The 15,890-nt window shown below is 35.2% G+C and overlaps 1 protein-coding gene across 1 annotated transcript; it reads right to left on the bottom strand.

The window, feature by feature from the left end:
• Window positions 1–1,982: 1,982 nt before the first annotated feature.
• LOC129758000 (lipase 3-like) lies at window positions 1,983–10,598 on the bottom strand. Its single transcript, XM_055755420.1, has 3 exons — window positions 10,501–10,598; window positions 9,871–10,434; window positions 1,983–2,898 (listed from the first exon to the last, which is right to left on the bottom strand). The coding sequence occupies exons 1-3, from the start codon at window positions 10,591–10,593 to the stop codon at window positions 2,371–2,373; spliced, it is 1,185 nt and encodes a 394-aa protein (XP_055611395.1). The 5' UTR covers window positions 10,594–10,598; the 3' UTR covers window positions 1,983–2,370.
• Between the last annotated feature and the right edge of the window lie 5,292 nt (window positions 10,599–15,890).

Raw genomic sequence — 15,890 nt, 5'->3', positions numbered from 1 at the left:
ATGATTGTTTCGGTAAATTCTGGCGTTTTAAACTCGAATCTTTTGTCAGATTTTGTCAATCATTGAAATTATTATACTCTATTCAATTTAGGAATGATATTTGGATGATGTTTGATCTTAAAAAGCTAAATCATATAGTTCTTTTTAATTTGGAAAGACAAGTATTTCTGACATTACTGTGAAAATTAAAAAAAAAGAAAGATTTTTTCTCAATTAACAAGTTTGTTGAAGCCTACAAAACTATTTTTTTGCTTTTAAAAATAGCTTAAATTCAATTTAGATGGGTAATACTTCTTAAAAAAAATCGTTAAAATCTATAATTTCACAGAATTGAGAAAATTAAAAAATATAAACACTGATTTTGCATATATCAAGGTCTTGGGGAAAGTAAATAAAACCTTAAATTTAAAAATTTGTTGTAATGTTTTAAAGTTTTGTCAGAAAAGTGCAGATTTTTTCCTTGTTTTTTATACCTATTTTCCAAAGTTTCAAAGTACCAATATTGATCAAAATTAGCTCCCATTTTCTTAACACATCAGAAAAATGTGAATTTTGTGGCCTTGTGTTATTTATCCGAACCCATTTGAATGTGAATATGAAGAACAAGAAACACAAAGTTAAATTGGGGTTTAAATTTGTTTCTTGAAGACTATTTTGTATCTGCATAAATTTTGTAATGATTTAAACGATTTTTATTATTATAAAAGTGATCATAAATAAAGTTTTTGATGAACTTGTTAAGATACACTTTCTAATTAAAACCAATAAAGTTGTGGTAGGGTTTTTGTTAGTCAAGATTTGAGTTTCAATACAAAAAGTATGCAAAAAATTGCTAATAGAAAATCAAAATTAAAAATAAGTTTAAATTCTTGAATGTTATAAAGTGTCGTAGAATGAAATATCTTAGGCCTAAAGTGATTGATGATAAAATACCGCCGGGGGCGATCCCATTTTCTGACATGTTCGTTAACACTTATTATTTTTAACACTTTTTGGGATCAAGTTTTTTTACATTACTACGGAAAATTAATTTCGTGAACTAAAAATTTTACTTGGAAAAAATCTCCATGGGGGGGGGGGGGTTAAACCCCTAAACCCCCTCCGCCCCCGTTCGCACGGCCTTGCTGCCGTATGAATTTAACGTTAAGTTGGAGTAGATGCCTTAAATTCTATCTAGATTAGTTTTTAAAGAACGTGTGCTTTTACAAATTCTTATAAGCAAATTGTAAGTCCTCCTTTAGCAGACAGCTGACTTTGTTAGGTGTGAATTTTTTGAATGTTGTGGCCTCTTTTCCACATTTCCGGGTTTCGCGGCAGTTTGAAAATGTTCCCGAATATCATGCTCAAACAGAAAAATCGATTCTTTCACCGGTCGGAAAGTTTGTTGTTTAAAAAAATTTCCGGCAGCTTGCGGTAGGACACCGAAAAGTGGTTCCAAACAAGTGGTATTCTGATTTGCATGAGCAAAACCAAGCGTTTGCATTCTGATGAGTTCGATTTAAGATATTTTTGAATCTGTTTTGATGTGTTTTTTGTTGATATACTTTAGGGAAGTGATCTAACAGACAGAGAAGGGGAGGACAAGGTTATTATTTTATCATCTAAATAATTTTCATTTATTAATATTTTCAATTTCTAAAGGATCTTAATAATCGAGCTGAGCCAACGGACCCCCGAAATCCTGGATTTTTATTATTTAATCAGTGTAGTGCTACTTATGTGGTGTAGTGAGTGACGATGAAAATAAACTTCATTTCTGAAGAAATATGGTTCCTTTAAAATCTCAAAATGCATTGCATTTGGACATTTAACAGATTTAACGTAGTATTCATCATTACATCGATTTAATGGATCAAATTTATCGTGTTTTAATTGACTTTAATAAACATAACCTGAAAGTGTTGTCTAAATAAATAAAACGAAGTATATAGTTTATGATTCTCAGTATTTAAAACTAAACATTGTTTTATTTTCTTCTTTGTTGTTAGTAATATCACAGACTCATTCTCCCGCAGTAAGAACGGCGGAACATCATAAAAAATAAAGCACGATAACCTGCTAAACTGAACTTGAACTTCCCATCGAACATTTGTAATGAGGGAGGTAATAAACGGCGATAAGAGCGCACCTACAAGTGAAAAAGCAACTGTGGTGACAAGAGCGCGCTCAAGCAATTCATACTAAGGAACAATAACTTAAAATAATAATTACAGAGTGCGTGGGGTGTTATCGAACTTTCGGTAAGTTGTAAGGTAGTTATTCACGGGTAACAAGCACGTCAATGATCGGTGTCGAAAGCTGCTGGTTGGTCGATTCGTTCGTTTGGTGCGCTACCGTTCGCGGTAACTATCTGGCACCTGTATAGTTCAGCTAGTTCTCGGCAATGCTGGCGATAATGTGGTCGTACAGTACGGCCTTGACGTCGGGTGCCAGTAGGAAGTCCATGTGACCGAACGAAGCATCAGCTACCTGGTTCAAGGACACCACGTTCGGGAGCTCCTGAGCAAGGCGACCCACATCGGTTGGAGTCGAGAGATGATCGTCCTGGCCGTAGTAGATGAGAACCGGAGCTCGAACATTGGTGAGATTGTACTCGGGTGGATCTGGGTTGTGGTAGATTTCGGTGTTGTTGTCCAAGCCGTAGTCATACTGACGAAAGCGCCCGGATATTACGCCTTGACCGAAGTGATATATTTGTTTAGCGGAAGCACCTGCTGGGATGTGCCCCAGCAGAACCGGAACTATTTTGGGCAGCAGGTGTTGAAACTCTCCGGCAGATAGCAGAAACATTAAATTGACACAGTTTCTGACTGAATGGGGACAAAACATATGTGCCACATTGAGTACCCATGGTGGGTTTGGTGCATACTGATTCCAACCCAGAAAATTCACCGTATTCTGTAAGAAAAAAATTCTTGTATTAGTTTTCAACAGGTTTTCTTTATATAAAAATGTTACGTTGATTTGTAAAAAGTTAAGCAGATAAAACTGATATTTAGAGATTTGTTAAGGATGAAGTCATCTTAGGAAACTATTGACCTATTTTTATTTTCTAATGAAAATTATTTCCTGTCATAACGGGTGGCAAACGAATTTAAGTTTTCGAGTTCCCGGTTTTTCCCGATGTTCTCCATTGAGATTAGCTTTTAATAAGTAAAATTCCTTTTTAAGATTGCCATTTGATAAAATAGTGATTTGCTATAACGCCATGGCAAATTAAAAAAATAGTTTATGTTTTTCCTACTGTCACACTGAATTTCACTGACTCAGGTTTTTGAATCCTGATTTGTTTCGGATTGAATAACCGATTCATAAATCTGAACATGATTTCAAGTTTCGAATCAATGAACTCTTGAATCTCTTTTTCTAGTGCCTTTTGATAAAATCGGCGATGTAGAGTCTGTAGTAGAGGAAAGTTTTCCTAAATGCGCCTACGGCAGTTTTTCAATATGGCTGACAAAACCAATGCATTTTGAAGATGATAGGTTTTGAACATATAGCAAGAAAGATTTTTTTGAATATATCAACTCAAAAAATTTAAAATTTAGATAATGTTTTCAAATCTTTTGATGTAATATTTTGATAAGCATAGAAGCTCAAATCAAAAACTTGGGATGTTTTTATTTCTTATTCAAATGAACTTAAAAAGTAAAACAAATTTATGCTTTCATGATAGATTCATAAAGATAAGAAAGTGGTATACGAGAGAATTTTTGTAAGCCCCCATCATGTTTGCAAAATGCCTATATCCTAGAATAACAATTGAAGTAGAATAAGTGTATGATTCTTATCATTAAAACTTCGAATATAAGCACTAATTTACATCTTATGAGTGAATTCAAAATCTCAAACCAGATTTGATAAAGTTTTTCTTATAGATGAACTGCCTCTATAATATGGCAACCCTCACTTTTGTTTTATTTCATAAAACTATGAAAGACATATTTTCCATAAATCTTCAGCTTTGTCGTATGAAAGTTATCAGTTTCTAGTATCCCAATGAAATTATACGAAAATATTGCCAGAAAAGCAGATTTTTTTAAAACATAAGCTGCATTTAACCATTGAGGCCCGGCATTCTAGACAACAGTTATAATAAAATAGTTTTCTCGAAAACTGGAGGAGATTTCAACATAAAAATTACTCCAATGTATAGAAAGCAGATGCCTTCTCATGAGTTTGTAGTTTTTGTACACATATTCGATGTAATATGTATAATTGATAAAATATCAGTATTCTGCTTAGTAAGCGCATAAAACCTGCGTCTTCCCTATACCCAGTGAATTCAGGGCAGAGCGTGAATCTCGCCAGACAGGGAAAATTGTTTCGTCTCCATCCAAGTTATTTTTTTCAACATTTTCCAAATAAAAGTTTTTTTTTCATTTTCTTCAACTTTTCTGACCTTTGCTGATGGACTTATTTCCATTTAATTTAATTAAAATTTCTGATGATTCGGAATAAAATCAAGATTGTTTTCAATTGATAATGATAGTTAGTGCAATTTTCAGAACAGATTTCGATGAATCTTATTCTTTATTATTTTATTTAATTTCGATTCTCATTGATCTGTTATTTTAACGTTTTTACCTGATAAAATACTTGGTTATTGGTAAAAAATCAGAATCCAGAATCTCTCAATCTGCAATTTGAGTTTTTCCGCCATTTGATTATCCATTTTCAACTAATATTTTGATTATTTTTGACAATTTTCAATATGTATGTTTAGTAAAGAAAAGGGATTATTAGAATTATACTTTTTATATTTTACTTATCAAAATATACTTTCGAGTATAACTATGATAAAAACTTATGTTGAATATAAAGGTGGCGTATACTGAATTATACATAAACAGCCGAAAAAGAAACATGTCATATATCATCGTTCGAATTATTTGAAACAACCCCCATTTTAATTTTGTTCAATACATTTTTCTTTACTTTTTCAAGTTTCGTACGCTACTGTAAAAAAAACTGGTGCTTTAAACATCTTCAATTCTAGACTAGAGTATAATAATTCCAGTTATAAGATCGATGTTCCCAGCAAACATTTTTGCGGCTATATTCTTATGCTATTTCAATGTACGTTCCATATACATTATAGAAAGATCCTTTAACAGTTGAAAAAACAGCATATACCTACCAAAGTGGAGGCAATTTACATACATAAATTTCATTTCTTTCTTAAGCGACGAAAACTACACCAACTGGGCGTTATCCGACACCTTATTCGTACCAATCGGAAGAATTCAAGAGAGCACAATATATTGCTCTTATAAGGGTAGGTATATACGGACGATAGTTTGGCGAAAAATTGGCCCCAGCTCTCATTGGTCAATGTTACTCAATATCCATCTGATTTTAAGCCATCTGGATGCACTACTGGTTGTAGAGAGAATATGACGATGATTTTCTCACTTCAAGCCCGCGCGGGAGCAAAATCATTTCAAAATTTACAAACATGGCAGAATTTCTTTCATATCCGATTTAAACTCACTTCGGGCGACATTTTATACGATCTTTTCACTATGCAGTTAGAATTGCGATTCGCAATACCATTGTAAACGACTTAGGTTATCATTTCTGATACGATTTCATGTTTGCTGGGAGCATGAGTCTTTGTTTACGAGTAAAAATCAGAATGAATTCAACGTATAAATGTAAATTACAATGTAAATTCTCAAAATATTCAAGCTTCACAGTTATTGAAAGTTTATATGTTTTAAAGAATTTTTTTCAATGCACTAGAGTGCACAATATCCGTGAAATAAAAAAAAAGAAATGATCCAGATATTTTTCTCCGAGCTTTCGTTATTAAGTTTCAAATAAAATATTTTGAAACTTTGAAGGATTAAAAAAGTTTTTATATATGAAAAACGGTAAATGCAGAACTTTCCGGTTTTGATACGACATTCCAGGTTTTTCACCGGTAATCTTTTCCTCAAAAACTTTTGGGAGCCGTTCAAATACTACATCTTAATTTTGTTATGGTTAGAAATTTCGCACTTGCAATTAATGACTCCCATTTTCTGATTTTTTTTTGAAACAGATAAATTTAAAAATATATTTTTATATTTGATGCTTTTGTTTACGCCAATAAAAGCAACGTTGGAAACCTAAAGCTGACATGTAATTTTAAGGCGAAATTCATTATTTTCTATTGCCCTGGCGATATAACTTCTAAAAAGAGTAAATGGCTCCATGAAGAGGTGAAATATTCTTAAAAGTTTGTGCCAAATGTAACGAAGCATTCTTTTATTTTTTTAAATAATTTAAAAATACTGTTCATTTATAAACTAACTGAATAGATTTGTATATTTTATCGATATATTCAAATTGAAGAAATATCTGTTTCGAGTTCAATAACAATGCATTTTTTTCTTAAAGGAGGTGCCATATTAATAAAAAAAAGGCCAATGAACCCTCCACCAATTGATTTTCCATGTTTTCAGTCAAATTCCAAGGACTCTGTTGCAGATAACCAAATTTCCTTTTTATCCTCAATCCTGTGTTTTACTTTTAACGAACATTCCTCTACTTGATTCATCACCTACAGATATTGTTTTGATTTTTCGAGCATTCACGGATAAAAAACCACCATGTGAGGTTTAACCATGTAAAAAGTTCATTTACTGAATAAGGTGGATTAGTTTCTCGCAACAACATAGGAAAGGATTTCTCTGGTTCACAGAAAAGAACCTCGCAAGAGGATAATATTAGATCTTTTTTTGTAGTAAAAACGGAGACAGATAGGTTAGTAAGCCCAGAAATAATGTCTAGTCAATAAGTTATCTTTTAATCATTTTTATCCACAATTCGGGTCATTCGAGCCTTCTCTATTTTCAGGTGCTCGCCTTGGATAACGTACATTACTTGTTTGTTCATAGGGCTCAGTTTTGGCGTATTTTGTGGTTTTGTTTTCGTCACAAAAACGACTCTGTTTAGCTTTTAACACTCTTTTACCGGCCACAGGAATGGAGTATCGTATTTTTTAAACACTATTCTTCTAGAAAATATTTGGAACACCCTAGTGGAGCTCGTCAATGAAAATCTTTTGGCCTTGGGCTTGTTTGGCGTCAACGTCGTTAATTTACGATCTGTCGACTATTATAACACATTCGAGTGCACCAACCAATAGTTAGTCCATTAGTCCACCATCGTATCCTGCTAATTGATTTGGCTAGACACCTTCATCACACGCAAGTCCGAAAGATCATGTCTGTTGAGAAGTGGTTGCAAAATTTCAAAGCCGTTCGGCGCTAACTCTATGCAGAAATCCGCTGATACATGCATTATACCAAATATGTTATATGATTTGAACAAATATGATATTATACCAAATATGATATGATTGGAAAAGCACCACTGGCACAGACTTGAGCTGCCAAGCAAAATGATGCATGACTACTACATTCAAGCGAAAGAAGCAAGTCTGGAAGCCTGGCGTTTGTTTCCATTCTCCTTTATCTTGTGATGGGATAGGGAGGGACATGAAAACGTTTTTACTTTGTTTCCCTCAGTCATACGCAATGCGGTTGCGCTGTGAGGTTAATGCTAGTGGTCACAAATTGAATCACCGCCGCTGGCGTTCACACCTTATGCCAATAGCGTTGAAATAATGAGAACTCATGATTGGAGCAACGACTGAATTTTGGTTGTTAAACAAACCAGATACATAGGAGTTTTGCTTCTCTGGTCACATCTTAAATCGCAAGGTTTGGATTTAGTTTGAAGTAATCCGTCACCTTCGTTGCAGTCGTTTTCACTTTCCTTCCGATGTCAACTCACCGATGTACCCCCATCGGTGATATGATCGAATCCTTCCTGTTACGGGATCCTCCAGTGAGGTCATATAGAATTTTCCGTGTCATGGAAGCTGTCTTGATAAGCACTTGTCACATGTGTAGATTATGGAGAGTTAGAGTTGGCCTGGACTACTGAACTTGGCGTTTTTAAAACACTTTTATTAACATGCTTCAACGCATCTTCGTCCTATTTTTTCACGTTAAAGTCGGTAGCAGTGTGTAATCTGTGTGGAAGCCCAAACTGGGGCAGCGTTTACCAGAGTGCTACGAATCGAGGAGCAGTTCACGTTCACGTCGTTGAAGTCTATCGTGCTACGAAGCAAAAATCTTAAAGCAGCCAATCCCTTCGCAGACGTGAGCGCGATATGTTCGGCGAATGTTACTCTATTCACTCCCAGTTTGAGAATGGACTTGACATTCTCCAATGTCGATCCCGGGAGCTGATATTCGAAATTGACTGCGTTTCGTGCTCGAGTTAAGTTGACTATCTTACATTTTTTGGCGTTTATCGTCATTCCAATTGAGCGGCACCAGTCTTCTAATTTGCCGATATCGTTTTGTAAGGCGACGAGGATTTCCAGAGAAACTAGTCCATCTCATCGAAGCACAGTACGAGGCCTTTTTTATGTAAGGTCCTCGACGGTGTCTAGTCTGATCCAATTACGGTAACTGCTGCAGTGAGACAAGGATGTAGCTTATCACCGCTACTCTTTCTCTTGACTGTAGACCGAAACGAGAATTGCCTTGGAATCCCTCGACAATGGAGCAGCTGAACGACCTTGACCTGGCAGACGATATTGTTTTGCTCGCCCAAAGACAATAAGACATGCAGAGAAAACTCGACGACCTCATCGAAAGCTCTAAGGAATCCAGAAGGACATCGAAGAAGAGGCAGACCCAGAAACTCGCGGTGGCGAAGCCTAGTCGCCGAATTCCAAACAGTACACGAGAATCTTGACTGGGGCCAAGTCAAGACGCTGGCTCCGGATCGTCAACAGTGGAGGTCTTTTACCACGGCCCTATGCACCAGAGAATCGACGCGGGTTCATTAGGTAAGTAAGAAGTAAGATTTGTAAAGCAAGACAGTCAACAGCACTGATAATCTTCCTTCAGGTAAGCAGCATAAAGCAGAGTGTCGAATTGAAGAGTTTTACATAGATCTAAAAAAAGCTACGAACAGAAGGGGTCCTAGCAAGGCGACTTCCTTGCGGTACTCCAGATGGGGTGCCGAAAACTCGTAATCGTAATTTCTTAATTTCCGTGAAATCCAGTCAGTGTAATAGATATGAAGCAATCCAAAGCTGGAAAACCTATTGATCTTTGCAAGGAAAATTCTGTGCGGGACACGGTCAAACGCTTTTTCAAAGCCAATATAGACTAAATCCTCTTGACTACCTTTCTCCAGACTATTCCTCACGAAACTAATGTAACACATCAAATTCGAAACCGGTGACCGATTCTTCACGAACCTTTGCTGAGGCTCTGAGATAAGAGGTTTGATGGCGGCATACTTAAAATCACTCGTGCATCAACATTTCAAATTGCTGCAAGTTTCCAAGCACTAGGAAACGACCTTTCAAGGGTTTCAAAAGTATACTGTTCAAATCAACACTTATAACACTTTTAAATTAGATATTACGTTTCATTAAGAAATCAAAACTGAATTTGAGTAAGACTTGTCTATGTAAATAACTAGTAATATATATGTTATGCTGAATTTGTAATGACAAAGTGTATACGTATGTAGATATGGTGATCAATAATATGCTTTAGTTTTTGCTACACGTGTTAAGTTTGCCGGTGTGCAATAGAGAATCTATGAGAATGTTGCAAAATTTAATTGTTTGTAAACAGACTCTATGAATCTTAATACATGATTTTTTCTTTACATTCAGTGTGAATCTAAATGAATGAAAGTCATGACCTATCAAAGCACACGAGGAATTGAGTGCAAATGGATTATGTGTCCAAACGAAACTAGTTGATGTGGATAAACATGATGGAAAAAATAAGCTCCTCCATTTCCGTTCCCTCTTCTTATTTCAAAACTTTGAATCTTAGTACTCACCTCTACCGCACTCAAGTGGGTTGCAAGGTACCTTAGAACAGGATTCTTCAAGTGATACAGATAAGCTGCTGGGGCAAGTGCATGAACTTTAATAAACTTTTCGTTGTACTGAGGCATCAAAGATGTCAACACCAGAAACACAGTTATCCCTTGCGAATGACCGACATAGTGAAGCTGTTTGACTTTTCGCATATCCAGCACAAAATCGATCATCACCGGCATGTCATAGATCCCGACTTCATGCCAGGAAAATTCCCAATATTCGCGCATGTTATCGGTTAAATAACTATGTTCGTTACTGTACCGATTTCCTCGGCCATTTCCCATCCAAACGTCGTAACCACGATCCGCCAGAAGGTAGGGCAACGCATTTTTGGGCCCTATCATAATCCAATCTCCCGAAGATCCCATTAGTCCGTGCATTAGGAAAACCGGTGGTTTCTCCGGATCGAAAGGTCCCGCAGTTGGTGAAGCCGATATGCGATGCATCTCAACCTTGAATCCATCGTAGGTTTCCACCTTGTGAGTCTCGGTCCGATAGCCATATTTGGAAGTAATCTCGGGCTGAGGAAATATTTATTTTATGAGATTTTTCCTCTTTTATCAACTGCGAACAAAACAAGCACTTACACTTCTCAGACGACCGTCTTCTTCATCCACGAAAAAGTCACACGAAACTGCACGGAACGAAAACGCAGCTAGAGCTGCTCTGATCAATAGCATCTTAAGCGTATGCTGCGCACTGAAAATGTAAGTCATAACTAATATGATATTTATATCACCTCATTATACGGGCTGGCAGTATGATCCGTTTAATTAACCCTTACAATGACGTGTACTTTTTTTAACGATCTAATGAATGCGAAGGAAATGTACACCATCGGTATAAAGTTTCTTAGAAGAAATCGGATGGAATTTAATGAAATTCAAATCCCAATATTGATATCAATTAAGAATACCATCCCGAAGTTCAATGTGAGAGCGTTGAACATGATAGACCTTTCACGGCAAATACTATGCAGGATGCCCAAAGGTTACCTTCTTGGGCCGGTACCGGAGTACGGTTTTGTCCATGTAATAAAGTGTCGTTGTAAAGTCGTTATCTCGGTTGTCCCAAATACTACCAGATGCCCGGCGGATTTCTACGACTTCGACATTCTAGAGCACTGAATTCACTGTCAAGTTCAATGTCAGATGTAAATTTGTTGTTAAGACATTTTTTTTCTGCACACGGTTTATTGTTTGTTTGATTTATACAACTTCCGACAAACGCCAAATTCTTTATGATGAATTAGGAGCATGGTTAATATATTGAATGTATTAAATAACGGGTGTTAAATAAAAAATGAGAATTTTTTCAATTACATATGACAAAATTGTTTTTTTTTTCATCGATTTCAGCATTTTTTATTAATAACATAATGTATTTTCTTCAAAAAAATGTCAGTGAATGTTTGAGTAAGGGCCGTGGTCTGATGTTCGACGCAACTTTGTCGCGATGCTCTCACAAGAACGTTGTACGGCACTTACGTCCATTTTCCGGATACAATTCCGGATTCTTGTAGTCAGTTGCTTCGTGTCCTTGGCCCTCCAATTGTTTTTATACACAAGGGCACTGAGTGAGCCAAAGAAATCCTCTATTGGGCGGCACTGGGGCAAGTTTGTTGGGTTACGATCTTTCGGCACGAACGGTATCTTTTTCTCCTCAAGGTACGCCAGCCAGCCAGAACGAATGACGTCCCGCGGTATTTTTTGGTCATCCACCGACACTGTGATTGAACCGTCTCAATCTGCTCCTCCGTGTACTCCGGCGACCTCGTCTTCTTCCTGCAGACGATTCCTTCCATCTTGAGGGTACGATGGATTAATACGTGGGAGCAGCCATATTTCCGACCGGTGTCACGCAGGCTGGTTGCGTCCTTGTTGTCAAACAGCTTCTTTAACGATGGTTTCCTCTGGTTCGTCATTATCGTCACCGGACGACCACTTCCGACCATCCGCTCTACGTTCAGGGAACCCAGGATACGATAAACCGTACTGACAGGTACATTTTCTTCCTTAAAATGTGCCACCGTGAACTTTTTTCCTTGCTGGAAATGCGTTTCGTAGAACCGTACAATGCGTTCGCGGAGCACGTGCTTTTCCCTCTCCATCTTTGCTTTGACTAAATTCAAACTAGCAAAACCAAACACGCCTACTGTTTCTAGGGAGCCCAAAGAGCAATTTTCATGGAGAAAGAAAATTTTACGCTCTTTATTTGAGTTACTGAAAGGTATTGAAAACATTCTCATTTTTTATTCTCATTTTTGTCCTATAGATACTCTGTAATACAGTTTTCAGATTGAAGAACAGATTTAATAGTTTTTTTAAACATATTTATAGTCTTTCATGAAAATGATTCGAAATTCGATATACGAAAAGATTTTTCGTTAAAAAAATTACTTGATTTGATTAAACAAAATACAAAACACTATTAAAAAGTATTTGATTGACTTATTGAATTACAGATTATTGTTGTCGAAAACACGGATGTTTTCCCCGCAACCTAGGTCGTGATTGCATTAAGTTTGCCTCTCTAAAATTAAAACAAACTAATAGAAATAAAAATTTATTGAAAAACCAGTCAAAACTCAGCAATAAATATAGTTGTTTGGATCTGATACATACGCTCTTTGTTGCTATAATACTGTTGCAAATTTAAAAAAAAAATTGTTACTGCTTTGTCTGGAAAAAGAAAATGCTTCAACAGCATTAAAAATAAAAACAACAGAGTTTCATCAATTATCTTGAAACAATTGATAGAGAAATTTCATACAAACCTTCTAGCATGTGTTTAAATGCTGACTCTGATGAAAAATTTTATGCTTTAAAACAAAATAGGAAATTTCAAATCGGGTTTCAACGTTTTTGGTTTTATATTTTAAATATTTGAAAGCCCGGCACTGCATAGAACGATTTTGATAAACTTAACCTGTTTATAGAAAAAAAAAACCCGATTTAATACACTTAACAGTGGATTGGAGGCTTTCTTACAGAGTGTAAATTATGTAAGGAAACATACTACACAATGATGGATACCTTATTTCTGAATAATATATGATTATTCTATAAAAAAAGATTATGATTAAAGTAAATCGAAACAAAAATTACTAAACTCAATATAAAAAAAAGATGGCCAGAACGTTTTTTGGAGGATAAGCGAACTGATATTCAAGGAATTCATCTACTATCAAAATATTTCAAACTGTTCAAGTTTGAGAGCCACATTTATCGACGCACACTAGTAGTCTAGGGGTTAGCCTCCTAGATTCTCATGCTAGTTGACGTGGGATCAATTCTCTGCTGTTTGTTGAACTTTTTGTCAAATTTTCGATCGCCTCCGTAATAAATTTAGCGATTGCTGGCTACTGCTGCTGAGCAAATGACTACCTTTTTTGGATATTTTATGCAAACTTGTGTTAACATGATTATGGTTGAAGCTCTATCATGAATTATGCTCAACTAACAGAAAAGGAAAAAAAATACGGATTAAAAAAACAACTCCAAAGTCGAAGCAGTTTCCTGTGCAACCCCTTTTTATCGACGACTGAATCTAAAACTGAAATATAAACCTGAATTCGTAATCTGAGTTCTGAATCAGAATCTGCATTTAGAATTCAAGTCTTGAGTGAAAATTTTGAATTTAATTTTTCAATATTAGTTCAGAATCCGAATCTTAAACTGATGTCAATTGTAAACTCAATTTCTAAATGAGAATTTCAGTACTAAATCTGCATTCTGCATTTTAATTTTGAAACAAAATTATGAACAAAACTTTTAAATCGATCTGAGTTCTGAGTCTGAATTTACACTTTCTGATTCTTTTCTCAATCCGATTGATGGATCTGAATCTGAGATTGCAATTTGAATCTGAATTCTGAGTTCAAAACATGGAACCTGATATCTATTCTGAGTTCAATTTATAGTTCTTAATAAGAATTATGAACCTGACTTCTAAACTGATTTTAATTTCCATAAGCATTTGAATTTGAAATCTGAAATAAGAATGAAACTTTTCCATCGAAGTTTTTCTTATGAGTTCAGAGTACAAATCTGCACTCTGAGCCTGAACTTTTTTTTAAACATTTTATTCCGATTTTTTAATCTGAATCTGAGATTTTAATTCGAATTTAAATTTAGAATTCGAATTCTGAGTTAAAATTTACAATATTAATTCTGGATCTGAATTTAAACTCTGAACCTGATCACTATTCTAAATAAGATTTATAAAACGGAATCAGAGTTTTAAATATGACTTCTAAATCGGAATCTAAATCTAATGTTTGAAGAAAAATTTACAACCTAAATTGTAATGCCATTATGTATTGACAACAAAATTTCAAATTCTTAATGAATGAATTAACTAAAGTGGATCTGGATGTAATATCTTAAGTCTGAATTTGAACCAGAATTTCGCAAATAAAAAGGTTATTCAGAATCTGAATTTGTATTGACGTTCTTTGAATTCAATAATTGAATTCTGATACTGGATTGTGACTTTGAAATTTTAATACTATTAGAAATCAATGATGGCATGCCGTTGAATAAAAAAAAATCAGAAATTCTGAATATGAATTCGAATTTAAATTCTAGTCCTGAATTTGAATTATGAATCTGAGTTCAATGATTATGAATTCTGAATTCCTTTAATGTGAATTAAGAATTTCAATCTTATACTTGATTCTAAATTTTGTATTTTAATCTGATTCGGAATATCGAATCTTGATTCTGAGTCTGTCATAAGTTAATGTTTAAATGCAGTGCTCGATCCTTATCATCTGAAAATTTAAGCTTTAATATTGAACTAAACTAAGCTAAAAAATATTGAACTAAATAAATCAGTTTATTTTGAATTCGATCATGGCTTAAGCAATTGGTTAAGAACTAAGAAAGCTGAATGAATGGTAAATGGTGAACATGAAATTCGAATTCGAATTTTGTGATCCAAAATATCTTTTAATAGATTCCAAAAAGAAAAAATAAATTTTCATAAAATTAAAGGGCAACTCTTGGTAATTATAGTTATGTCATCTCCGTCGAGGGACGGAAATAATATGATAATGAAAATTAACCGAATTGAAGCTAATAGAAATTTATAAATTGGGAATCATTTTCATCAATGCCCCTACAACAGATAAGTCGAATTGTAGAGGCAACAAAAATGTTCAAATTCAACGAAAAGGGGATTTGAAAACGGGTGAGAATAACCACCCACTGTAAATAATGTAATTACCTACTGCATATACAGTAAGTTCATAATACTCACGGTTCTCAGATTGGAAATCATTTTTGTTCCTGTCCAGTTAAACAAAATTTCTTTTCTGGATTTATTGGACCTCACAACCATGGACCGTAGGGGTACAAGCATGTAAAATCTTCAAAATAGGTCGTCTACCAAAATACATATTTCCGATCCTCTTTGTTTTTATTATTGCTCCGATTGAGTATGGTTATCCATCGATGAAACTAAAACGAGAAGAAAATCACCCCGAAACCCCCCCGGAAAATTCCATCAATAAAAAACATTATTACTAATACATACTTTCTACTTTCCTGGGAAAAAAAACCGCCACATCAGCCTGGTCCATCGTTCCGGTGATTAAACGGCCAGATCCGGGGGTGTCCGTCGCAAGGAAACTCCGTCGCAGGAAACTCCGTCGCAGCAAACAACCATCAGATCGCACTTGAATTTTTGTTCACTATGACGTCTCTCGGTTTTGTTTTGATAAGTTTTCGTGAGGGGTACGTTCACAGAAGTGGGTGGAGGATGAGTTCCCTGTTGATAGGTGTGTTCAGTGTTATTTGTAAGATAGGTTTATTCTTATTTTCTTTCGTAAGAAATCAAATGCAGAAAAATTGGTTTTCACGTACGTTGTTTACATGAAGCGTTTTCTAGTCAATTAGGACAAGTTGAGCTTCATTGCGTCGAAAATGTTACTGTCATGTTTTTTGTCCACATGATACGTTTTTCGAACATAAGG

The sequence above is a fragment of the Uranotaenia lowii genome, chromosome 3 (assembly GCF_029784155.1).
Source record: "Uranotaenia lowii strain MFRU-FL chromosome 3, ASM2978415v1, whole genome shotgun sequence".
Taxonomy (NCBI): Eukaryota; Metazoa; Arthropoda; class Insecta; order Diptera; family Culicidae; genus Uranotaenia; species Uranotaenia lowii.
This window is presented reverse-complemented; position numbering and strand designations above follow the sequence as displayed.